At 44.4% G+C, this 25,627-nt stretch overlaps 1 protein-coding gene across 5 annotated transcripts in view; it reads right to left on the bottom strand.

The window, feature by feature from the left end:
* The window catches only part of TJP1 (tight junction protein 1), a 259,314-nt gene extending 234,254 nt beyond the window's left edge, over positions 1–25,060 (bottom strand). For 4 of the 5 annotated variants that reach the window (XM_061394644.1, XM_061394640.1, XM_061394639.1 and 1 more), the window contains exons 1-2: positions 24,858–25,042; positions 13,071–13,203 (exon numbers count right to left, since the gene is read on the bottom strand). In XM_061394644.1, the coding sequence (XP_061250628.1) occupies positions 13,071–13,203; positions 24,858–25,027 (303 nt within the window). In that variant the 5' untranslated portion in view covers positions 25,028–25,042. Of the gene's footprint in view, positions 1–13,070; positions 13,204–24,857 lie in introns of all 5 variants that reach the window. The other variant, XM_061394641.1, reaches the window with a different exon arrangement.
* Positions 25,061–25,627: the final 567 nt, after the last annotated feature.

A 25,627-nucleotide genomic window follows, 5' to 3' on the forward strand; every position in this document is an offset into this window, starting at 1 on the left:
CTCTTCCAGCTGCCTGGGCCTCTCCTGTCAGGCTTCAGCCTCCTCCCAAGGCAGAGCCCTCAGCCACCAACCTCTGCCCACCAGCCCCACTTCCCATCTGTCCTGTGCCTCTGTCCACCTCGGGGGCAGGCTCTCAACACCTCTGAAGGTGAGAGCCAGTTCCAAGCCGATGGGGGACTCTCAGAGCAGGGGTGGTTTCCAGAAAAACCAGGCCACGTAGAGATCAGGGAGGACTGGGTCTTGTATCTGCACCCAGACAGGCTCTGAAGAACAAGCGCTCCTATGATCTATGAAGTTACCACTGAAGAGAAGTGGCGTTACCCTCCCCCACCCGCCACCAGAAAGGACACAGTGAAAAAGCACCGAGGACATCAAAGCCCTTCTCTCCGCCTGCTGTCCTCTTAGGGCCGCCCCAGCTCAGGCCAAGAGTTGGCACCTCCTATACCAGGCCCACAGTCAACAGCCCTCACTACTGACTATCGAGTGACCACAAATGTGGGCATCCCAAAGACAGCAAACAGCAGAGACAGCAAACTACACATTCTGAATCTTTCATTTCCCCTCCTAACACTCAGCAGCTGTTGGTTGCATGCAACAAATTTGGGTAATTTCTCTTCCTTTTTATTCAGTTACAAATATTTTCTAATTTTCCTTGTTATGGTTTCTTAGACACATCCATCATTTAAAAGTAGACAATTTCCAAATATATGGGTTTTTTAAGTCTCTTTGATATTAATTTCTTATCTTAAAATGAGAAATTTTGAAATTTCAATTGAAAATGTTGCAATCTACGGGGTCACAGTAAGCAGCACACCACTTAGCAACTGAAGAACAACAGCAGCAACTCTGCAATCACTCCCTGCGCTTTTTCAGTCTTTTAATTTTACTGAAGTCTTTTGCACTTCGATGGTGGCTCAGATGGTAAAAGGTCTGCCCACAACACAGGAGACCTGGGTTCGATCCCTGGGTCGGAAAGATCCTCTGGAGAAGGAAATGGCAACCCACTCCAGTATTCTTGCCTGAAAAACCCCATGGACAGAGGAGACTTGTGGGCTACAGTCCATGGGGTTGCAAAGAATTAGACATGACTAAGTGACTAACATTCACAATTTTACTGAGGCTTTCAATGGCTAAGTCAAAGATCTCTCTTGGTAGATGTCACATTGCCCTTGAAAATATGTGGGGTATTTTCAAATAGCTTTTGATATGATTTCTAACCTAATTCCACAGTGATAAGAGAACAGATTCTGTATGATTTCAATACCTTTAGACCATGAAATTTTGGCACCTAGATTTATGTCCAGTTTCTCCTGGTTTTATAGTCTATGGGAACTTGAACAGAATTTATATCCTACTGTTGCATGAAAATCATATAAACCCTAATTACACTGAATTGGTTCATAGTGCTTTTCAGGTCTACTATAACCTTCTACTTTTCTGTCTACTTATTTTATTAATTTTTGAGAGTTTGATATTGAAACTTCAATTAAATATCTTATCTACTTAAAAAATTATTGTTATAGTAGAACTATATGTAACCTTGTTCTGTATTTTCCAAGTCTCCTGTAAATGGGTTATCATACTTTCATAATTTAAAAAATAAAAAAGAGAAAAAAAGGTCACATAATAACCAGGTAACCAATTTCTACATATCCTTGAAATTACAGTGTGTGTGCACACAGACACAGGTATACTATGTTATTATTTTTTTTCAGAGATTATTTATTCTGTTCAGCGACAAATATGGAAATCAAATGACTCAGTTACTTGAGTTAAAAGTAATAAAACAAGATCCTTTCTAAAAACCTGAAACAGATCCATTTCAGGTCAATCAGTTCAGTCACTCAGTCATGTCCAACTCTTTTCGACTCCATGGACTGCAGCACGCCAGGTTTCCCTGTCCATCACCAATTTCTAGAGCTGGCTCAAACTCATGTCCATCAAGTCATCTCAATGCCATCCAGCCATCTCATCTTCTGTCATCCCCTTCTCCTCCTGCCTTCAATCTTTCCCACCATCAGGGTCTTTTCTAACAAGTCAGTTCTTCACTTCAGGTGGCCAAAGGACTAGAAATTCAGCTTCAGCATCAGTCCTTCCAATGAATATTCAGGACTGATTTCCTTTAGGAGGGACTGGTTGGATCTCCTTGCAGACCAAGAGACTCTTGAGAGTCTTGGACTCTCTTGGACTCTTCTCCAACACCACAGTTCAAAAGCATCAATTTTTCGGTGCTCAGCTTTCTTTATGGTCCAACTCTCACATCCATACATGACTACTGGAAAAACCATAGCTTTGACTAGATGAACCTGTATCAGCAAAGTAATGTCTCTGCTTTTTAATATGCTGTCTAGGTTTATCATTGCTTTTCTTCCATTTTAGGTAAAAAAGTATTATTTCCAAAAATTTACTCATTTAGCAGACATGAAAATAATCTTTTTATTTCTATAATTTTTTCAACCTCTTTTGCCCTGCCTGCCTGTCATCCCACTGTCCTCGGCTAATGTCACTAGCAACCCCCAAACGCTCCCCTCCCTATCCTACCCGCCACTGTAAGTATAGAACCTGGAGGCTGAGTTCACTGCCCTGGGCCCTCTCATAGCCCTGGAGGAGGTGCTGTCAAGAAGATGGTACAACTGTCAGCGTCCATGACATGGCTCTTTGTTCTGTGACTATACAAAATAATTACACTGTTTCTCTTCTCAAGATAAAAAGTAAAAAAGACAAATTCTGGTTCCCACTCCTTAAATGACCCTCTCTGACCACAGGCAGGTCCTTTCCCCTCCTCCACACACCTGCAAGTCATTCACTCCTTTCTGGAAACTGTCCTCCTCAGCTAACACCCATCCACAAATGTCCTCTCCTCGCTCGCCTCCTATGCCCCACCTTTGACCTGGCCATGCTCTCTGGTTCACGCTTTAGTTCTCTTAGTTCCCAGAAGCATCCTCATAACAGAATCCTTTTCCCCCAATGAAATGGAGCCTGTTCTCCTGCCCTCCTGAAGTAGAATAGGTGAACATGGAGCTCCAGGCTGGCGGGGAGGGTAGAGCTCTGCAGAGCTCCAGGCTCAGAACAACCTGCGGTCCCTTACAGGGCCCTGGCAGCTCCCAGCTCATCCCCATACCCTAGCTCCCTCAACCTGGGGACACCCCTCACCTTCCCCCTTACAAAGTCAGATGCCTCCTTCAGGTCCAGTTCCAGGTCAGTTCTTGGTGATTCTCTTTGGCACCAGGCAGGGATGAGCATGGCCTCTACTACTGTCTGTGGTGAAGTGATGTTGTTGACATTTCTGCCTTTTCTATTAAATCAAGACCATTTAAAGGCAGACGAGATGGTGGTGGTGGTAATGGTGTGTGTGTGTGAGAGAAAGAGAGAGAGAAAGAGAAAGGTGTGGGAGAGAGGGATTCCAGATGAACCGAACACAAGGCTCAGGAGTGTTCTGCAGTGGGCTACTGTCTTGCTCTGCATGAACAGAAGTGAGGCTATGGGGCGGGCAGTGACTAGAGAGCTGGAGGGGAAAGTGGCCACAGACCTCCAGTCCTGCCCACAAAAGGAACCGGAGCCCTTGAGGGAGATGGTCAGACAAAATCCAGGAGCAGCTTTCCTGAGACTGAAATACAAACTAATGCAGAAAACTAAACTAAAGGCTTCTCCACGCTTCCCAGGTGGCACTAGTGGTAAAGAACCCGCCTGTCAAAGCACAAAACAGAACAGACAAGATTTCAATCCCTGGGTCGAGACGATCCCCTAGAAGAGGGCATGGCAACCCACAGTATTCTTGCCTGGAAAATCCCATGGACAGAGGAGCCTGGCGGGCTACAGTCCATGGCGATGCGGAAAGTTGGACATGAATGAAGAGACTTAGCATGCACATGGTCAACTCACCAGTTGGGAGTTTCTCACTGGCCAATTTCTCTGAGTCTCTGGCTTCTACCCAGTTTGCTCAAATATATACACTGTGTTCCGCTTCCCTCCATCCAAAGGTTTCTCATGCAGTGCTTGTAAATGGTATTTTTTATATATTTTCCTTAAGACCTAAATTTCTAAAAGGACCGTTTTCTCCTCAGTTCTGACAAATAAAATCCTGCCTAAAACTAGAGCCAACAAACTTTGTAACTAGCAGTTGTTAGTGAAAAGAAACTCTGAAGAGATCAGAGATATCAGCAAAGGTCCAAGATGGAGACAAAATTCTGAGTTCCAAAAGCAATCCAAAAAGCCTGCTGGATAAAGACAGGCTGACAATGTTACAAGAACAAGAGTGATTAGAGCCGCTGTGTTTATTAACCATTTACAAAGTCCTTGTAAGACTGTCTGTAAGAGTCCCTTAGAAACATCTGGACATTCATAGTTTAATGGAGAAGTGACCATTACAGACAATGCAGCTCCCACTAACTGGCTGTCAACTGACAACTGCATTCAGACTGGTCTATGGAAGTCATGAAATCACATCGGCAACCTGATTCTTTTTTTTTATTTCAATATTGAATTGGCTGTACTGGGTCTTAGTTATAGCATGGGGATCTTTAGCTGGGGCATGTGGGATCTAGTTCCCTAATCAGAGATTGAACCTGATTGAATCAGAGGGTCCCCTGCATTGGGGGCACAGAGTCTCAGCCACTGGACCACCAGGGAAGTTCCATCAGCCAGACCCTTCTGTTCCCCAAGCTGAATCCTGTGACTCTGGGAAACTGCTTTGGGTGGTGATTCTGGTGGATCTCTGTACCCTCCAGCCACGTTCCTTCCACAGAGGGCCGGGACTGGCCACAGCACATAGGCACCCAGCGATGCGGCCACTCAGGGAGCCTGGACTGGTGAGGACAGACTATTTCTGCTTGAGCACAGAACCTGAGGTTGGTCGTGAGGAAACACGGAACAGACCCCGGATGAGGATCTGTTCAAACCGCCAATAAGAGATACGACACCCAGAAACGATGCATGCTTGGATGGGAGATGTGGACTGGACAGAACTGCCCTGACAGTGCTGACTTCCTGCCTTGGTTCAATGGGCTGCATCGTGATTAGGCAGAGAAAGGCCTAGTGTGAGGGAACTAAACCCAAAAGAGTTTAGAGGCCGTGGGACATCTTATCTACAGCTTGCTCTCAAGCAGTTCAAGGGACTCTCAAGAGTCTTCTCCAACACCACAGTTCAAAAGCATCAATTCTTCGGCAGTCAGCTTTCTTTATGGTCCAACTCTCACATCTATACATGACTACTGGAAAAACCATAGCTTTGACTAGATGGACCTGTGTTGGCAAAGTAATGTCTCTGCTTTTTAATATGCTGTCTAGGTTTGTCATAGCTTTTTTACCAAGGAGCAAGTGTCTTTTAATTTCATGGCTGCAGTCACCATCGGCAGATATTTTGGAGCCCAAGAAAATAAAGTCTGTCACTGTTTCCATTGTTTCCCCATCTATTTGCCATGAAGTGATGAGACCGGATGCCATGATCTTAGTTTTTTGAATGCTGAGTTTTAGACCAGCTTTTTCACTCTCTTCTTTCACTTTCATCCAGAGTCTCTTTAGTTCCTCCTCACTTTTTGTCATAAGGGTGGTGTCACTACATATCTGAGGTTATTGATATTTCTCCTGGTCTTGATTCCAGCTTGAGCTTCACCCATTCTCACATTTTGCATGATGTACTCTGCATATAAGTTAAATAAGCAGGGTGATAATATAGAGCCTTGACATACTCCTTTCTCAATTTAGAACCAGTTCCTTGTTCCACATCTGGTTCTAACTATTGCTTCTGGATCTGCATATAGGTTTCTCAGGAGGCAAGTAAGGCAGTCTGGTATTCGCATCTCTTTAAGAATTCTCCACAGTTTGTTGTGATCCACACAGTCAAAAGGTTTAGCGTACTCAATGAAGCAGATGCATTTCTGGAACTCTCTTGCTTTTTCTATGACCCAACTGATGTTGGCAATTTGATCTCTGGCTCCTCTGCCTTTTCTAAAACCAGCTTGAACATCAGGAAGTTCTTGGTTCATGTACTGTTGAAGCTTAGCTTGGTGAATTTTGAGCATTACTTTGCTAGCATGTGAAATAAGTGCAACTGTGTGGTAGTTTGAACATTCTTTGGCATTGCCGTTCTTTGGGATTGTAATGAAAACTGACCTTTTCCAGTCCTGTGGCCACTGCTGAGTTTTCCAAATTTGCTGGCATTTTGAGTGCAGCACTTTCACAGCATCACCTTTCAGGATTTCAAATAGCTCAGCTGGAATTCCATCACCTCCACTAGCTTTGCCCATAGTGATGCTTCCTAAGGCCCAATTGACTTTGCACTCCAGGATGTCAGGCTCTAGGTGAATGATCACACCACAGTGGTTATCCGGGTTATAAAGATCTTTTTTGTACAGCTTTTCTGTGTATTCTTGCCACCTCTTCTTAGTATCTTCTGTTTTTGTTAGGTCCATACTGTCTGTCCTTTATTGTGCCCATCTTTGCATGAAATGTTCCCTTGGTATCTAATTTTCTTAAAGAGATCTCTAGTCTTTCTCATTCTATTGTTTTCCTCTATTTCTTTGCACTGATTCACTTAGGAAGGCTTTCTTATCTCTCTTGCTATTCTTTGGAATTCTGCATTCAGATGGGTGTATCTTTCCTTTTCTCCTTTGCCTGTTGTGTCTCTTCTTTTCTCAGCTACTTGTAAGGCCTCCTCAGACAGCCAGTTTGCCTTTTGCAATTTTCTTGGGGATGGTTTTGATCACCACCTCCTGTACAATGTCACGAACCGTACAGGTTTTGATTATGCTTCTCCTGGGACATCATACTGATGCTGGGGCACACACACCTTTCACAGAGCACCAGATCCATCGTAACTTAACCCCTTCAGATTTGGCTTGAATTAAGCATTAACTATCTGGTCTGTACAGTGGTGAGCTCCAGACCTGCAAGGGTATATAAGTGGATCTTGCCAGTTACTGACACAATACCCACTTCCTCCTTCTTCCTCACCAGCAGAACCTTACTTTATCCCCTATAGCCCTGTGCTACCAACACTTCCCACTTCTTCTCCTTCCTCAGAACTGGGGAGGACAACATGACACAGTTGCTGCCAAAGAGATATAGGAGGGCATCCCTAAGAGAACATGATCTCCTCTGAAATAACTGGACAAGGCTTCCTGGGGACAAAGTCTCCCCTTTAGGCTGGCTCGTGCTTCTCAAGGAAACACAAGATATGAGGGCAGTCCTGCAGCAGCCATGTGGAGGCCACAGGAGACAGGCCTGAGGACCCAGGCCTACAGACTGAGGGGGCGTGCACAGGTGGAGAGAGCTGGGTCTCATCACAGCAGAGGGCTGCTGGGCCCATGACTGCCTATCCTAGAAGCCTACTGAGAAAAATCCTTGGCAGCTGATTTTATTACTATTATAAATAACATTAATAAATTACTGTAATTCAATCACCCAACTCTTACATACATATAGCTGTTGTTTGTTTATGGATTTTTTTTTTTTTTTGCACTTCTTTGGTCAAAGAGCCCAAGCTAAGCAAATGAATACACATCATTTGCCAAATCCTGGTCCAGGAAAAGGCCTGATGAAAAAAATGGGAAGGGGTAAAGGGAGCTCCAGGGGAGGGTTTCCATGCTTGTAGGAGAGACTCCCCTCCTTCCAGACCTCATCCATGTGGATGTGAGGCCTGTGCCACACTCATCATGTGACAATCCTACTGATGAAGTCCACTGGATTCAGTGAGTTCTGAAGATCACCCCACTAGATTCTGCACCTCTAGGAATGTGACCTGATAAGCATCCTGAAAGTTCAGGCCACTCTGAGTCAGTGTTTAACATGCAATCAGGAACATTTTCACTGCCTCAAAATGTGAAGGGCATGGCAATTTTGAGAACAGAAGCTGCCATAATCATCTCTTCCACCATCATCACCACCACCACCACCACCACCACCATCTTTACCACTACCATCATCTCCATCACAATTACTGCCACCACCATTATTACCACCATCATGTCCATCACCTCTACCACCATCACACCTCCATTCCACTGCCACAACTATCGCAGCACCACCACCACAATCATCCCCATCACCACCTCCATCACCATAACACCACCTCCATCACCACACCAGTACCATCTCCACCACTGCCACGTCCACTATCACTACCAACTCCATCTCCACCACCACCTCCACTATCACTACCATCGCCACCACACCATGACCATCACCACCGTTACCATCACCTCTGCCACCACCACCACTATCACTTTCACCTCCACTATCACCAATACTACTCCACCATCTTAATCACCATGACCCTCACCACCACCTCCACCTCCAACACTTACCTCCTCTACCTCCATCAGTACCGCCACATCTACTTTGGTTATTCAAACAAAATGTTCCCCTTATTGCTTCATGTTCAGGCATATCCCCCGTAACAGGAGCCAATATATGAAGCTGCTTCCTTTTCCTGTATGTCACACGAGTGCCATTATTTTCCATGTCCTTTTGCTCCTCAGCCTCACCACTTTAACATTTAGTGGTCTCTCAGCTTTCCTCTACTCAGCTACCATAGCTATTGAAGCAAAGAGTTAACCAACACAATCAACCAACAAACACTGAATGAGCACAGACCTGTCACGCTCAGCATCTGGGGAATACAAAAGACATGCTCCCTGCCTTTGAGAAGCTGAGGCACATCATCAGTGGGGAGTAGACCATGCACTGAGAGGCGAGAATGCAGTGAGATGTGCAGATGGCCTGGGGTCAGCATCCCCAACTACACAGAGATACCCAAAGAGAAGAGAAAGATGCCACATCATTAGAGCTCAGGGTGAGAGGAGCGGAGAGGACCCACGAGGCTCACTGCTGTTTCTTCTAAACTCTTCTCGGATGAGGCAGGTGTGGGGGTCAGCAGGGAACAGGGAGCAGCAGACTCCTCCCACCAAACCAGGAAGCAGGGTTAGCTGGTGTTCAGTGTCCCGTGCATCTTCTCCCTCCACAGACTTTGCACCTTAACTGCCAGCTTGTCATTCATCTGTCAGGCACCAGTAAAGCAAACCTGACATACGGCCAAGGTCAAAGGGACATTTAGTTTCAAAATCAGGCTTCAGCATGCTGCACATCTCACAGGAGGAGGTCGTGGGGAAGGGAAGAAGGAGAAAATTTCGTCACTGAAATTCCCACAGGGGTATACAGATCCTCCAAGAGCCTACACAGATGCCCCTTTACCAGGAGAAAATGTTTCTTTTCAAATGTGAAAACTGCTGATCATTACAAAACCACAGAACTATTATTCATGCAGCAGTGAAATGTGACTTATTGGCCCCAAAATGTAACACTCCAAATAATATCTTCACATATAAATACTCCTGGAAGGGTTTGAAACATGTATCATTTTGCCTAAGGGTTCTCAGTGATGACTGAATCCTTCTTTCACTCAAGGCTAAGTGAACAGAGACATAAGTTTTTAATTAGTTCACTGTTTCCATTTATTGTGCAGAGTTTTTGTAGTATTTCTCTGTTGGAAGAAAGAGAAATTAGCAATCAAGGTTTACACCCACAAAGTAGGAAATAAATTCCTTAAGTTCACATTCAGAACAGCTTCCCAAATGGAAGAAGTCCCACCCAGCTGGCTCCTATTTTAGAGGGGAGGAATAATTAAGAAAAGCCATCAAATTCCAAGCAGTCTGTTGAATTTTTAAAGTATCACTTAAGACTCTTTGACAATACACTTCAGGATCCGAGAGGGAGGAAGGGACAGAAGTGAAAATGCAACTCGATGGCTCTAAAGTTGATGCAAGGACACTACAGTGGCATGGAAGAGCTAAGAACAGAAACACCATTAGCTAGATCTCAAGACTTCTCTTCTTCATATGGATCATCAATACATCACTCCATCACCCCAAGGGAGAAAAGGAACTTGTCACGTCGTTTATATAGCATTTTACACATGAAAGTGTTGAAGAACGGCTCAGGTTTTCTAGGTGTAACACATCTTCATAACAGACTCGTCCATTCCAGGCCTCGCCTGAGACAACTGTACCAACATCCCCGGGAGCTGTCTGAGGACCTCGGCAGACTGGATGGATTCCAGTCCCCTCAGGAAAATGGGATGTCAATCTATGATGCTGCAGGGTTTACCAAATGAACTGGGAAGACCATCTCATTAAATCCCCACAGAGAAAGCTGAAACAATCACCTCTCCCCAGGGGTGAAACGGCATCTCTCTGACGCCAGAACCAAAGCCAATGGTCTCAGCTGGAACTTGAAGCCTCTCAGCCAGAAATCAGGACCTTGACACCATGGCAAGTGGACCTGCTGCTCCACTTGCCAAGTTCTTCCAAAATCAATAAAGATTGCCTTTTTTCTCAGGCAAAGTTAAAAGCAAAGTGTAAAAATACTACATGTTCTTCTGCTGGTCACACAAATTTGATATATATCCACATGAAGTTTTAGTTCATGACCATGAACTTAGACCATGAACTAAGTTTTAGTCTTTCAATTTCAAGGCTCTCTGTTTACTATGGCAGCTGACAAAGGAAGCCATAGAGTTAATAAAAATTTTTACAATTTAAAAATTACCGTACAGTATGACAAATTTTCCAGTCTGCTTGAACTAGAAGAACATCTCTAAAGAGAGTCCTGCAATGGCTGAGCTATATCCTGACGAGAGTGAGGGTGTGTGCTCCTGTCCCATTGGAAGTCATCGTGGACCCTTTCCCAGGGAGCATCTACCTGTTAAGACTTTGTGGCAAAGGTTTTAAAATCTGGTTCTCCACAATTATATGGTAGAGCCAACTGCATTAGAGAATCAAATCTAAATACTTTTTGCCTCCCATGAAATCCTTTTCTAAACTGTTTTTTAAAAGGGTAACACTCCTTTAAAAAAAAAAAAAGATAAAATTTGAAAGTGGGGGGATAAAGTCCTTTTTCAGCCCCAGGCCAAAGAAACTCCATGTCCTAATATCTTCTGGATACTACAGTATTATCTGGCTGCAGCTTGTGGTAGAAAGTGGGAATAGCCAAGCTGGGAGAGTGTTCTTTCTATTATTTTATTGTTCAGAAAATCATCAGTTCATTGCTTTGCTAAAAATGTTACATTATGTTCATTTTAAAATTTTCTGACAATCTAAAAATGTTAAACAACAAAATATAAAATTGCTGCCCCACCAACCATAACTGCAAAAACCTGAGACAGAAAATCAAATTGCAAAAAATGCAAACTGATTGTGGTAATTACATTTCATTAATACATTCCCATCGCTGACAAGTAGATGAACTGTCAGAATGTGGCCTTTCAATGCACTCTGCAGAAAGTAGAACACCAAAGTCAGAGCCAGGACAGTGTGTGCGGCCAAGTACATCCCATACCAGTACCCACAGCTCCTCCCCAGAATCCACTTTCCTGAACTCAGCTGTAGCTCTCCTTGAACCTAATGTCAGAATCTTTCCCCAGAGAGATGTTAAAACGTTTCACCTTTGAGATAAAGTCAAACAAGAAAGATCATCACAAAGAAATAAACTAAGTCTGCACCTGGCCAGTGCTATTTTTCCCATGCTTAGACTGTAAACTATCTTCAGCCAAATCAGCTCTTTCATACACAGAATGAGACAGGAAATCTACCATCAATAATTTGTAATCATGATCATGACAATAAAAAGATAACTATTAACCAACTTTTCCTCACAGATGAAATAATCTATTATTTGAGAAACTGAAGTTACCCTTATAAGAAGTTAAGCTTTTCTCCTGTCACATTCCAGAAAAATTTTAACATCTTCCCCAACCACAAAAAATTGTTTAAGCAAGTAAGCATACTTTATGACATGCCAAATTAATCAGTTAGCTGATTATGCTTCAGTAATGATAATAACAATAAGATTTTACATCATATAAAATAATGTGATGGAATTTCAACTCTCATTTGTATATTATTCTCAAATTTGAATTAACAAATAATTAAAATTTGTTTCTCAGTTCGCTTTATTTTAGACAGACTTCTATTTTCCTCTGTCACTCTGGTAGGTCTACTCAGCAAGAATTTACCATCTTTTTACCTTTTTCAGTTATTGTTTGAACATCTTCTGATAGGTCACATTTTACCTTCTTAAGACTGACATGGTCAAGTGTACTTTTAAGTAAAATAGTTGGGTAAAATTATTTTAATGAAGATGTTGGAAAATGAAGGAAAAAAACCCAAAACATCCATTATTACTAAAACTTTTCATCAATTATAGGTAAAAGATGTTCCAGTTCTATCCTCAAAAAAGACAGGCTTTACTTCTATACTTTCTAACTGCTTTTTGAAACAATAATGGTAAGTGGTATTTTCATAATTCTGAATTTCTCAGAGCTCAAAAAGGGGAGATATTAACATATCTAGTCTAATCATCCCAAACATCCATTAATTTGCCAATGAATCCTACAGCACATACATATGAAAAAAAATCTCACAGCTGGTTTTCTCATAGAGAAAACCCTAGTGTTTCCTTTATGGCATTAAGTAGCTCTTCTAGACCAGGACAACACAATTAACAGGAAAGGACAATGGGGCCTGAACGTGGCGGTGTTCTCTAAAGACATCACAAATTTACCATATGCCTTGTGAAAACCTGTTACCTTGCCTGGTGAAAAAAGACCACTAATGTTAACCACCAAGAACGAAAAGAAATCACCACCGTTAACTGAACCAGGATCTGTCCTAATATAATAATAGCAGTGCACCTCTATTTTCCAGAACTACCAGGAAGTTGGGTGTTTGGGGTTCATCAAATACTTAGGTCTGTACCTACATTAACATGTGGATTTGTGATTTTCCAAGAAATTTACTTCATCCACTGACCTTAACTCAGTTTTTATTGTAGAGTTCAGGAAACACATCTTTATCTTGGTCTGTGAACCAGAATCATCATTATGAACCACTTATCATAAACGTAACTATGGGTACTGGTTAAGAAAGTTACACCGCTTGGTAATCTGTTGGGTAAACCAGTTTTTACTGAAAAATGCTTAACACAAAATAAGCCTGTTGCCTTTTAATGAAATTTTTTAAAATTCAATTTTTTCATATGCTTTGAAAAGGAATAAAAGTCTTAAACCATCCACTCACAGTGAGTTCACAGAAATCGATGCTATCGAGGCTCTTGCTCCTGTGCAGTCTCCCTTTAATTCGTCTTAAAGAAGGCTTTCCTTGGCTGACACTAGAAGTAGCACCACTGGGGTTTTCAGAGGACGGCGTTACCCTGCAAGAAGAGGAAAGCACTTAAGACAACAGGCTCGCAGATGAGCACATTTCTCAGTACGAGGTAGACATTTACTCGAGAACAGCTGTGGAAAAGCCATTCTTTTCCAGCTAGAGAGCTAAGAACCACAGTGGAGCTGCCTTCTATCCGGCACCTTTGTAGGTATTTCTCAGCAGCTTCTGAGTTTAGAGATCTCTAGCGACAGTTCAAATATTACAACATAGGATCCACTGAGAGTCAGTTCTGTGACCATGAGAGAAGCAATCAAGACTGGACTGAAGTTTCCTAGGTGACTGAGAAGCGCCGTTCCCTGCGGTAGTTATTCATCAAGTGCTCAGCTGGGTGCCTGGCACACCAGTGCACCAGCCGTCACGTGCACCAACACAGACACTGTTCAGGAGGCTTTTGTTAAGCATGACAATAGCCTTTAAAAATCTAACCATGACAGCTGACACTTAATTCAGTATTACTATGGAACTAAGAAAATACAGATAAGAAGAAACGGCACATGAACTAAGCCATCTACAGAACACACACTGGGCTATGTGTTCACACATACAAACACACACTCAAGACTGCCACGTGTTCTTCCATGTCTGTGCCACTGCTGGTGGCAGTCCTAAACAAGATGCCTTGGGAATCTGGGAGGAAACTGCTCAGTGGATTATGGTCTCAGCAATAATAAAGATTATAAGGTAATGAGACTGATTTGTAAGTGAGGTCTGGGAAAAACAGCATTCTAATTATACTCAGAGCTTCTATTTGTAATACATTTCATGTTCATGAATTTATCAACCTTCACAACATATTTAACTTTTGATATTTAAAATGCTGTTTTCTGGGACTTCTCTGGGTGTCCAGGCTTTATGACTCCATGCTTCCACTGGAAAGGCCATGAGTTCAATCCCTGGTTGCGGAACTAAGATTCCATATGCCTCTTGGCCCAAAAATCAAAACACAAAATATAAGCAATATTGTAACAAATTCAATAAAGACTACAAATGGTCCACATTAAAAAGAAAAAAACTTAAAAAAAATAAAATGTTTTCTGAAAAGGATAAGCTATGTCTGCTACTGCTTGAAAAGGACACAAGGATGACTACTAGCAAAACAAATTGAACTTAATAAAAATACGATAGGAGTAAATACCATAAAAGAGACTTGTTTAGGTACACCTACAGTGGGCTGGAGGAAGCACAAGCTGGAATCAAGATTGCCGGGAGAAATATCAATAACCTCAGATATGTAGATGACACCACCCTTATGGCAGAAAGTGAAGAAGAACTAAAGAGCCTCTTGATGAAAGTGAGAGAGTGAAAAAGTTGGCTTAAAGCTCAACATTCAGAAAACTAAGATCATGGCATCTGGTCCCATCATTTCATGGGAAATAGATGGGGAAACAGTAGAAACAGTGGCTGACTTTATTTTTGGGGGCTCCAAAATCACTGCAGATGGTGACTGCAGCCATGAAATTAGAAGATGCTTACTCCTTGGAAGGAAAGTTATGACTAACTAGACAGCATATTAAAAAGCAGAGACATTAATTTGTCAACAAAGGTCTGTCTAGTCAAGGCTATGGTTTTTCCTGTGGTCATGTATGGATGTGAAAGTTGGACTATAAAGAAAGCTGAGCGCCAAAGAATTGATGCTTTTGAACTGTGGTGTTGGAGAAGACTCTTGAGAGTCCCTTGGACTGCAAGGAGAGCCAACCAGTCCATCCTAAAGGAAATGAGTCCTGGGTGTTCATTGGAAGGACTGACATTGAAGCTGAAACTCCAATACTCTGGCCACCTGATGCGAAGAGCTGACTCATTTGAAAAGACCCTGATGCAGGAGGAGAAGGGGACGACAGAGGATGGGATGTTTGGATGGCATCACCAACACAATAGACATGAGTTTGGGTGGACTCCGGGAGTTGGTGATGGACAGGGAGGCCTGGCATGCTGCAGTTCACGGGGTCACAAAGAGTTGGACATGACTGAGCGACTGAACTGAACAGTTTAAAAGTACTCCGTCCACACAGTTAGAATATTTGAACAGTACAGAAAGACACAAAAATGACAAATAAAAGCCTGGTGCTTCCCTGGAAGTCCAGCAGTTAGGACTCCAAGCTTCTACTGCAGGGGTGGGAGTTCAATCCCTGGTTGGGGAACTAAGATCCAGTGTCCAGCATGGAGAGGCACAGATCAAAAAAAGGAAAAAAAAAAAAAGGCCTCCCTTATCACCCTCATGCCAAATCTCTACCATTTTTCTTAAGGACAATCATTACCAACAGTTTTCTGGAAAACCTCTCAGATGATCACATTTATCTATGTATGTTTTAATCTCCTTTTGAAAATTTTAAGGAACCAAATTGTTTATATTGCCCTGTATCTTATATTTTTCACTTAATTACCTATCTTGACACTCTTCCCATTGTAACCCATACAGATCTATTTCATTCTTTTTTAATGGTTAACCATAGCATTGTCATTGCTGTTTAGCCGCTAAGTTGTGTCCAACTCCTTGCAACCTCATGGACTGTAGCCCACCAGGCTCCTCTGTTCATGGGGATTCTCCAGGTAAGAATACTGGAGTGGGTTGCCTTTTCTTCATCCTGGGGATCTTCCCAATCCAGGGACCAAACCTGAGTCTCCTGCGTTGCAGGCAGATTCTTTACCACTGAGCTATAAGGGAAGCCCCACTTTATAGTAAAAGTATACCATATTTATTTAAACATTTCCCTGTGATGGGCATTCAGTTTAGGTTTCAAATGTTTGCTCCAAAAAAGAAGAAAAAAGAAGCTCCAATTAAGCGACTATGAAAGTGAAGTTGCTCAGTCATGTCCGACTCTTGGTGACCCCATGGACTACAGCTTACCAGGCTCCTCTGTCCATGGGATTCTCCAGGCACGAGTACTGGAGTGGGTTGCCATTTCCTTCTCCAGGGGATCTTCCCATCCCAGGGATTGAAGCCGGGTCTCCCACATTGTAGGCAGACGTTTTACCGTCTGAGCCACCAGGGAAGTGCTATCAAACCAAAAATCAATAGTTTTAGGAGCTCCTAACTTCTCTCTCTTCATCCCTTTCTTTTGTGACTCTTCAGCTTACTCCTCCAGATTTCTAATTTGCTTTTTAGTTCTGTCAATTTGTCCATTCTTTCACTTCAATGAGTAAATTTTACATTTCTAGTGTCCAGTATGTTTTTATTAACAGAATTCTCTCCTGTATCTTTCTGAAAAACATGTAGATCCAATGTTTTTTTTTCCTTCAGAGACTATAGTTTCTCTGCCTGTTGAAGATGCTAAGTAAGTCTCTAAAGACTGGCTTTTCCCAACTGCTGTGTGATCTGTACAGTCTACATCTATCTCCACTGGAGAACTTCTGTATCCCCACAGGAGCGCTTACCAGGCCTGCCCGCAGCAGCTTTGGCAGACAGGACATGCTGCCAGAAGGCATATGAGGCCATGTCTCTTCTGGTTCAGGGCACGCAGTGGCCATCTCAGGTCCAGCCCCAGTGCCCACAGTACCGCCACAGTGAGAAAGCAACATGGCTGTCCCCTCGGCGTCACATCTCAGTGAGGACAAGCGGTGTATCCGATGAACTCCCCCCATGCCCTCAGCTCCTTCCAGTCCTTGAAGCTGCCTTAAGCCATCCACCCTTAACTTTGCAGCAATCTTCTGCATTTTCTGGACAATGGTTTCAGCGAGGCTGTTCTCTCTATAGAACTACCCCTGCCTACTAACTACTCCTCAGTTGTTGTTGTTGTTCAGTTGCTAAGTCGTGTCTAACTCTTTGCACCCCCAGGACTGCAGCAAACCATGCTCCTCTGTCCTTCACTATCTCCCAGAGTTCGCTCAAATTCATATCCATTGAGTCAGTGATGTTACCCAATCATCTCAACCTCTGTCGCCCCCTTCTGCCCTCAATCTTTCCCAGCCTCAGGGTCTTTTCCAATGAGTCAGCTTTTCCCATCAGGTGGCTAAACTATTGGAGCTTCAGCTACATCTCTACTTCTCAGAGATCCCTCAAAAATGCTGGGCCATTGATGGTATTCTTCATTGTTTACCCAGACTGTTATTATTAATGCTGCAGCTTTTTTTCATTTATATTTTTGTTATTTCATTGGGTTCCAATGAGGACACCTTTCAAGTCACCTCCCAGAGTAAAATCCTGCTGATGTCCTTTTCACATGTTTGATTCTCAATACAAAGAGCAGCACCTTGTACAGTTTTGTTCTCCTTTCTGCAGGGAAGAGCTTCCACAAACACAGTGAAGAACTGCTCCAGAAGAGGGCATATGGTAAACAGAAACCGAATGGCACAATACAAGTCTTAGGATGTGGAGAAAGGGAACCCTCTTGCACCGCTGGTGAAAAAGTAAATTGGTACAGCTGCTATGGAGAACAGCATGGAGGTTTCTTAGAAAACTAAAAATAGAGCTACCATATGATTCAGCAATACCTCTCCTAGACATATACCCTGAGAAAATCACAATTCAAAAAGGCACAAGTACCCCAATGTCCACTGCAGCACTGTTTACAACAGCCAGGACATGGAAGCAACCTAAATGTCCACCAATAGAGGAATGGATAAAGAAGATGTGGTACCTATACAATGGAATATTGCTCAGCCATAAAAAGGAATGGAATTGAGTCATTTGTAGTGATGTGGATGAACCTAGAATTTGTCATACCAAGTGAAGTCAGAAAGGGAAAAACAAGTATCATATATTAATGCATATGTATGGAATCTGGAATAAGGGTACTGACAAATCTATCTGCAGGGCAGGAATAGAGACGCAGACATAAAGAATGAACTTGTAGACATAGCAGGGGAAAGGGAGGGTGGGACAACTTAAGAGAGCAGCAGTGACATATATATACTACCATGTGTAAAACAGATAGCTAGTGGGAAAGTGCTAAACAGTAAAAGCTCAGCTCAGTGTTCTGTGATGACCAAAAGGAATGTGATGGGGGGTGGGGTGGGAGGTCCAAGACGGAGGGGATATAGCTGATCCACTGTGTTGTACAGCAGAAACCAACACAAAATCATAAAGCAATTATATTCCAATTAAAAGAAATATATGTACAAGTCTTGAATTCTCTTTATTTCCTCTCTCTCACTTCATGTTGACAGCCCTGGTTAGGTGGTATGATAATATTAGAAATTAATACAAATGGAATATAAACTTTTTGACAGAAGAATATTTCCGAAAGTTTTTCTCCATCTGACTTAGAGATGCATCACTAATTTCCTCTTTTCCAAACTAAAAGCCTAAAACCTAAAGTCTTCAGTAAGAATTTATGTCCACCAAATTTTGAAAATGACTAAGAGCCAAAGGAGAAGGCAATGGCACCCCACTCCAGTACTCTTGCCTGGAAAATCCCATGGACGGAGGAGGCTGGTAGGCTGCAGTCCATGGGGTCACTAAGAGTCGGACACGACTGAGCGATTTCACTTTAACTTTTCACTTTCATGCATTGGAGAAGGAAATGGCAACCCACTCCAGTGTTCTTGCCTGGAGAATCCCAGGGATGGGGGAGCCTGGTGGGCTGCTGTCTATGGGGTCGCACAGAGTCGTACACGACTGAAGCGACTTAGCAGCAGCAGCAGCAGTAGCAGCAAGAGCCAAAAAATATATCAGGATCGCAATAAAAATCTTCAATTACCAGGAGGGCTGAGCTGGCATCCACCAGGGGAATATTGGGTAGGGCAGAACCCACCTACCCACACATTCAGCAGGAGGAGGAAGGGGTCTTATCCCAAGACTGAACCAGCTCCTGGGGAGAAATCTCAGTAACTTCACAGCTCAGACCAGATCTTTGCGAAGCTAAGAGACCAGCCATTAACAAGCACATCATTCAGTCATGGCCCCCTTTCTCTGGTGAGAGATGAAGAAAAGGAATAAAGAGGTCCAGATAAATATGTAGAATATTTATACTCTTATTTAAGTAGGAGGAGCCTTGAGATATAAGATAATTTAAAATGTTGCTTCTCTTTCATTTTAATGTTATTTTGAGAATTAATTCCAGATACAGTCATATATGGACGTGAGAGTTGAACCATAAAAAAGGCTGAGCGCCGAATACAATGCTCTTGAACTGTGGTGCTGGAAAAGACTTTTAAGAATCTCTTGGACAGCAAGGAGATCAAACCAGTCAATCCTAGAGGAAATCAACCCTGAATACTCATTGGGAGGACTGATGCTGAAGCTCCAATACTTTGGCCACCTGATGAGAAGAGCTGATTCACTGGAAAAGACCCTGATGCTGGGAAAGATTGAGGGCAGGAGGAGAAGGGGACGACAGAGGATGAAATGGCTGGATGGCATCACCAACTCAAAGGATGTGTGTTTGAACAAACTCCGGGAGTTATTGAAGGACAGGGAAGCCTGAAGTCTGCAGTCCATGGGGTTGCAAAGAGTTGGACATGACTTAGCAACTGAACAACAAACAATATTTGTGGAGATATGTGGGTCTGATAGTTCTGTGCTGGACACGCAAACACACACAAGAACACTGAGGTGCATCCACAGTTCAGGAGGGAAGCCCTGTCCACAGTGCTCCTGATGTGGAGAAGACAGCATCTGTGTTGCCCAAGGCACCCCTCTCACCCAGTCTGACCTGAATGCCTCAGACTATGGAGATGACTCCCTGAATATCAGCAGCATGGCCTCTGATGACAGGGAAGTAAAGTCAGGAACTGAGCTGTAAGCACCCTTCAACTCTGGAGTGCTTTCCCTTCAACTCTGGAAAAATCAACACTTGGCTTAAAAGGAAGTTTTTCTTTTCCTACCTCTTAATTCTATTGAATCGTCCCTAGAGGGCAATTTGGGAGAAAATGTCTGCCTCTTTCCATTCCCTTCATAACTTCTTTAACAGGGTCATGTTCTCATTTGGCTGATAGGCTTAAAAGGCATAAACTCGGGGTCCACCCTCTCATTTTGTTATAACACAGGAGATTTGGCTCACGACCACTTCTGACCACAGTTCACTTAGGACAAATAATTCCCAAGCTCATCTGCTGCTCCCACTGCTAAGAACTCAACAATAACACAGAATTGGGCAAAAACAATCGAGATGGTAAAAACAAAGCAGTTCCATCAGGACAAAACTAACAATGCTTCTACAATATACTAATTCTAAAATGTCAGCAACTGATGGCTTCAACCAAGTCAAGCTAACATGGATGAGTTAACAAGGTACCCTTTCCCGAATGTGGGTGTGAGAACAGGAGCCTTGAGGCACTGCCAAGCACAGCAGGCAGCTGACTTCAGAAGGACACTGGGTACTGTGGAAGGGTTCCTCGATAAATGCTAGTAAAATGCTAGTTTTTGTTTACAAGTATCAGACTTCAGAAACCTTACTTACTCACTGAACTGCTGTTGTCATTCAGTTGCTAAGTCATGTTCAGCTCTTTGGGACCCCAGACTGCAGCATGCCAGGATCCTCCATCCTTCATGGAGGATCACTTCTCCTCCTATCTTCTGGAGTTTGCTCAAACTCATGCCCATTGAGTCACTGATGTTATCCAACTACCTCATCCTCTGTTGCCCCCTTCTCCTCCTGCCCTCAATCTTTCCCAGTATCAAGTTTCTTAGATCACTGAAAAAGTCTGTATTAAATGGCCCTTAGTTGTACTTATAAACAATAATGTGTGTCACTGCCTATAATTTGCTCATTAAAGAAACCAAGGGGACATCCCTGGTAGTCCAGTGGCTATGACTCCACACTCCCAATGCAGGGGCGTGGGTTCCATCCCTGATTGGGGAATTAAAGCCAGAACTAAGAGTTCATGTGTTGCAACTAAGACCCACTGCAGCCAAATAAATTTTTTTTTTTTTTTTAAAGGAAAGAAACCAAGGGAGGACCTGGATATGGTCCTATCCCATCAGGGACCTCTGTGAGCCATGAAGGGGCCATGGGCCACCTGGCAGAAACAATATCATGTAAGACATGTTCCTGCCCTTTGGTTCCTGTCTTCAGTCCATCTCTCTTTTCAGACCTGCATATCCTTGCTCAAATGTGATTTTAATCCTAAGAACTGGCATAAAGCTGAGGTGTGACTCTGGACAGGCCAATGCTCTCATTTGTAAAGCTGGGGGAGACACAGCCCCCACCTTGAGGGAGATGGAGGGCCCAGCAGGGAGCAAGCTCAGTGAACGGCAGCTCTTCTTACTTTCAAAATCTGATTATGAGACGACAACTTCAGTGGTTGAATGGATACTGCGTGATCTACAATAATTATAGTCTCAACAGGGAGAAACAGACTTAGAAATATAAGAAAATGATACGACACTCTTTTCCCCTAAGATCCATGTAAATGCTCCTGAAAGCACTCAATGCAAAAATCAAAACTCTGACAACAATAAACTTATTATGAAAATACTTTTCACATTTCATCTAAAACAGACAAGAGTAACAACTCTCTGGGCCTCACACCTGCTGAGCAGATGTGGTTCCTGTGCTGGACTGAGCCTTGCCCCTCCCTGCCGCACACCCTCTAACCGAATGAATGTGATCCTGGCTAGAGAAAGAGTCTTTGCAGAGGTCACTGACTACCTAACTCTGACGACAGGTGTTCTCATAAGAGACAGAAGAGACAAGACACACAGGGAAGACCACGTGAAGGGGCGGAGACAGACTGAAGAGGTGTGTCCCACAAAGGTGCCCTGGAGCCACAGACGCAAGGGGCGACAGGAAGGCTTCTCCCCAGGGTATTTGGGGAACACAGCCCTGCCAACACTGACTTCAGACTCTGGGCCCAGAACTGGGAGAAAATAAACTTCTGTTGCTTTTGGAGATTTGCTACAGTCTTTAGGAAGCACTGTGTTCCATGGCTTCTGATCATCACTGACCTTTCACTGGAGGCCCTAGGGCAGGCAGCAGCCACACGAACTCATGTCTCCTTCGGGTAACAAGCCTGAGTCCCAGCTTTGTGAACAGTAATGATTCAGAACCAAACACTGCAAACACTCCCATGTACTAAACTTCTTGGAGAAGGAACCTCAAGAAGTAGGCTCCTGCAGGCTCCACTGACGCAGTGGAGTGTGTCCCCTTCAGGTTCCATGTAAAAGTGTCTGCAAGTGTGTACTCCTTTAAGGATGTGCAGAGCCAATCAGAAGGACAGAAGGACACTGCAGAGAGGAAAGCAGATGTGCACAAATGGCCAGACCAGAGAGGAGAGTGGGGCCAAAGCATTGGCCCTCTCAAGCCTAAGCTTTACTTGGACAGGCGTAAGCTTTGTGAGCGAGCAGTCTTCCCACATAGACTGTAAGAGTTAAGACAGAGGAATGCAGGGAGCATACATATCTTTCTAAACGTCCTCACATAAAGCTTCACACAAGCCATGATCAATGACCATGCTATGACCTCACATTTCATAAACAGACACAAGCTGGTGCATCCCAAGGTCTGAATGCACTGTCGATGTCGAATACTAGTTTCCACTCACCATTCTGAGGTCAGAACCCATATACACATCTAGACAAATAACACTGCTTTTGCCTTTCATCTCCAATTCTCCACATGCAGTTGTTAGGATACTGGCAAAACAAAATGCCATCTAGAAAATAAAATGTTACCTAGAAAATGAATTCCATAAGACATAGAGACAGAGGAACCAGATGGCACAATATTCTCTGACTTAATAAAAGATTACGCATCTGTGTTCAAAAGTACCACCCACTCCAGAGTTTCATAGAGCGTGCTCTTCACTTTGCCACTGGAGAAACTAGATGAACATTCGCAAATCCACTTAACACTAGATAGAAATTCTCAAATGCTCATTTAAGACTGGGGAAAGCTCAACAAAATCTCCCTGATCTTTTCAGGCTGTCTCTTCGTAAGACGGATTTTAATGTTGGTCCCAGGTCACTGCCTGCCTCAAATATGAATCTCTAGAGTACAAACATTACCTGGATTTCATTTTCTTTGTTCTGTCTTCACAAACTATACTCGGGACAGCAGTTTCAGAAGCAGTACTCCAGTGATGAGAAGGAATAAACCTAGTTTCCTGACCTTGTGACCAATCACTGCTAATATTCATGCAGAACAGCTCCTCAAACATTGTATCCACATCTTGGTTTTTAAATGTAACATCAAGAAAATTTCCTTGGGACTTTCCAGAGGGTCCAGTGGGTAGACTCTGTGCTTTCACTGCTGAGGGCCTGGGTTCAGTCCCTGGTCAGGGAACTAAGGTCCTGCAAGCCACTCAGAACAGCTGTAAAAAAAAAAATTTCCTCAACTTTCTTTCCCAGTTATGCATTATGAAGAATTCACCAATTCAACAAACACACATCTTCTGAGAATCTATTTGTACTGGAAACTAGTTGTAGGGAATTTAGTAATCAACTAAACAGACAAATGCCCTGGCCCCATACTACTTACATTGCGGGGGGCGGGAAGAGGGATAAAATACGCAGCATGTTCCATACTGGTAAGCACTCAGGAGGAAAGCTGAGTTGAGGGTAAGACTGTTGGTGCCAACTTTGGCTTTGTTTTCTCTTTTTCTGTAACCCATCCATCTGGAAAGTCATCTTCAAACGTTATTGCTTGTCGCTCCAGAATAATGACATATTGTTGATACATATGCTAAAGTCTTCTTCCATGGACATTTCTTAATTCAGTGACTGTCGATTTTTACCAGCCTAGTCTTCCAGGTGTTGTCACTTGCTGTTCTTCAAATTAAAATACCTTTTGCAAAAATAAACTTCTCTTTTTCTGAACAACTGGGGGCGGGGGAAGGGGTTTCACGGGAAGAAAGAGTAATATTTACTCAGCACCTACTATGCAGCTGGGAGAGTGGCACTATGCACGGACCATGGCAATTCATCTACCCACGACCCCACAAGGTAGAGAGTATCATTTCCATTTTACAGAAAAAACAGACTCTCCACTAACTTGTCTACAGTCACACAGTAAGTGGCACAGCAGAAATGTAAACTTCGCTGCTCATGTATTTTGGTCTTACCTTCAAAATTCTCCACTATTGGGACTGTTTTTCTAAGCTCTTCTTTTTTCCTGACCGCTCAATCTTTGTGTTCTTTGGATGGTTATTCCATTTTGTTTTACAAAGCTGATATGAGTTTTCTACATTGCCTAAAAGCAGCCTCTTTTCCTTTCTCTATCACCTTCAAATTAAACTGAACTATGTTCAATTGAATTGAATCAAACTCTATGGGACTGTATTAAGCACGCATTTTTTAACTGAAATGACCACCGAATCCCATGATCATCACACCTTTTTTCTACATCATCATTCTTTCTACTGAACCGTTTCCCTTGTGACAGAACCAGGCATCCAACTCTCAAGTGGATGGAACATCAGGGTGACCACCGGGATTCTTGTGACATGTTTACATGCTAACAAAACGGGATACAATCCGACGGATGATCCCGTGTGTACACGGTTCCGGGTGATCCCGGACACCTTTCTCTAGCGGCTTCCAGGTGGGCGGACCGCCCCCCTCCACCGACGATGACCCCGACCTGCAGCCGATAGATGGGAGGCGCCGCAGGAAACGCAGCGCGAGAGCTGCTGGACTTTTCAGCCAGACCCGCCGGCGCAGCCCCTCCGTCTGCAGCGGTCCGGGCCCCTCCCGGTCGCGCGGTCCGGGGGTCCCTGAGCGGACAAGCGCGCCCCCCGCCCGCGCGCGCCGGCCCCCGCCCTCACCACAGCCTCCTCTTGAGCGGCAGCAGGCTGCCGCGGTTGGACGGCGTGACGCCGATGGCCATCTGCAGCACCGTCAGGTACTTCTGGTACTTCATCTTGTCCCCGCTCCGCTCGCGGCCAGGGCCCCGCCGCCGCCGCCGCCGCAGACACAGCCCCTCCAGGCGCCGCATAAGTCAGCCCTGGGCCATCCGCCGCCGCCGCGCCCGCCGCCCGCGCCCCCTGCTGCCGCCGCCGCCGCCGCCGTGCGTCCGGCCGTGCGTGCCGCCCCGCGCCCGCGTGCGTGCGTGCCCGCCGCTCCAGCCGCCGCCGTGCGTGGCCCGCGCCCCACCGCCCCCGCGCCGCGCACCGGCCCGCGGCGTCCGCGCGCCTCCGGGCGGCCAGCTGGCAGGGCTGCGGTACCGAGCGGCGGGAGAACCCAGCGCCCGCGCCATCCGCACCGCCTCCCGCTTCACGCACCGCCCCACCCCTTGCTCTCTCCCCCACTGCCCCCGCGGCCTCGCCCCCTCCCCGCAGTGCCCCGCTCCCTCCCCGCACCGCACCGCCCCCTTTCTGCGGCCTCGTCTCCCTCAGCTCTTGGCGGGAGCTCACTCCCCACTGCCTCCCGCAGAAGCCCAATCACAACCATCCAGAGAGGAAAAGGACTATTCTGCATTTATAATCTCCCCCAGTAGCTGTCGCCGTGACTTGGGCTCCACCTTGCAGTGTGTGGACGCTCGCTGTGTAAATTGCACGCGTGTCCGTGTGCTGTACGTATGGGTGGTGCGTGTGCA

The sequence above is a fragment of the Bos javanicus genome, chromosome 21 (genome assembly GCF_032452875.1).
Source record: "Bos javanicus breed banteng chromosome 21, ARS-OSU_banteng_1.0, whole genome shotgun sequence".
Classification (NCBI taxonomy): domain Eukaryota; kingdom Metazoa; phylum Chordata; class Mammalia; order Artiodactyla; family Bovidae; genus Bos; species Bos javanicus.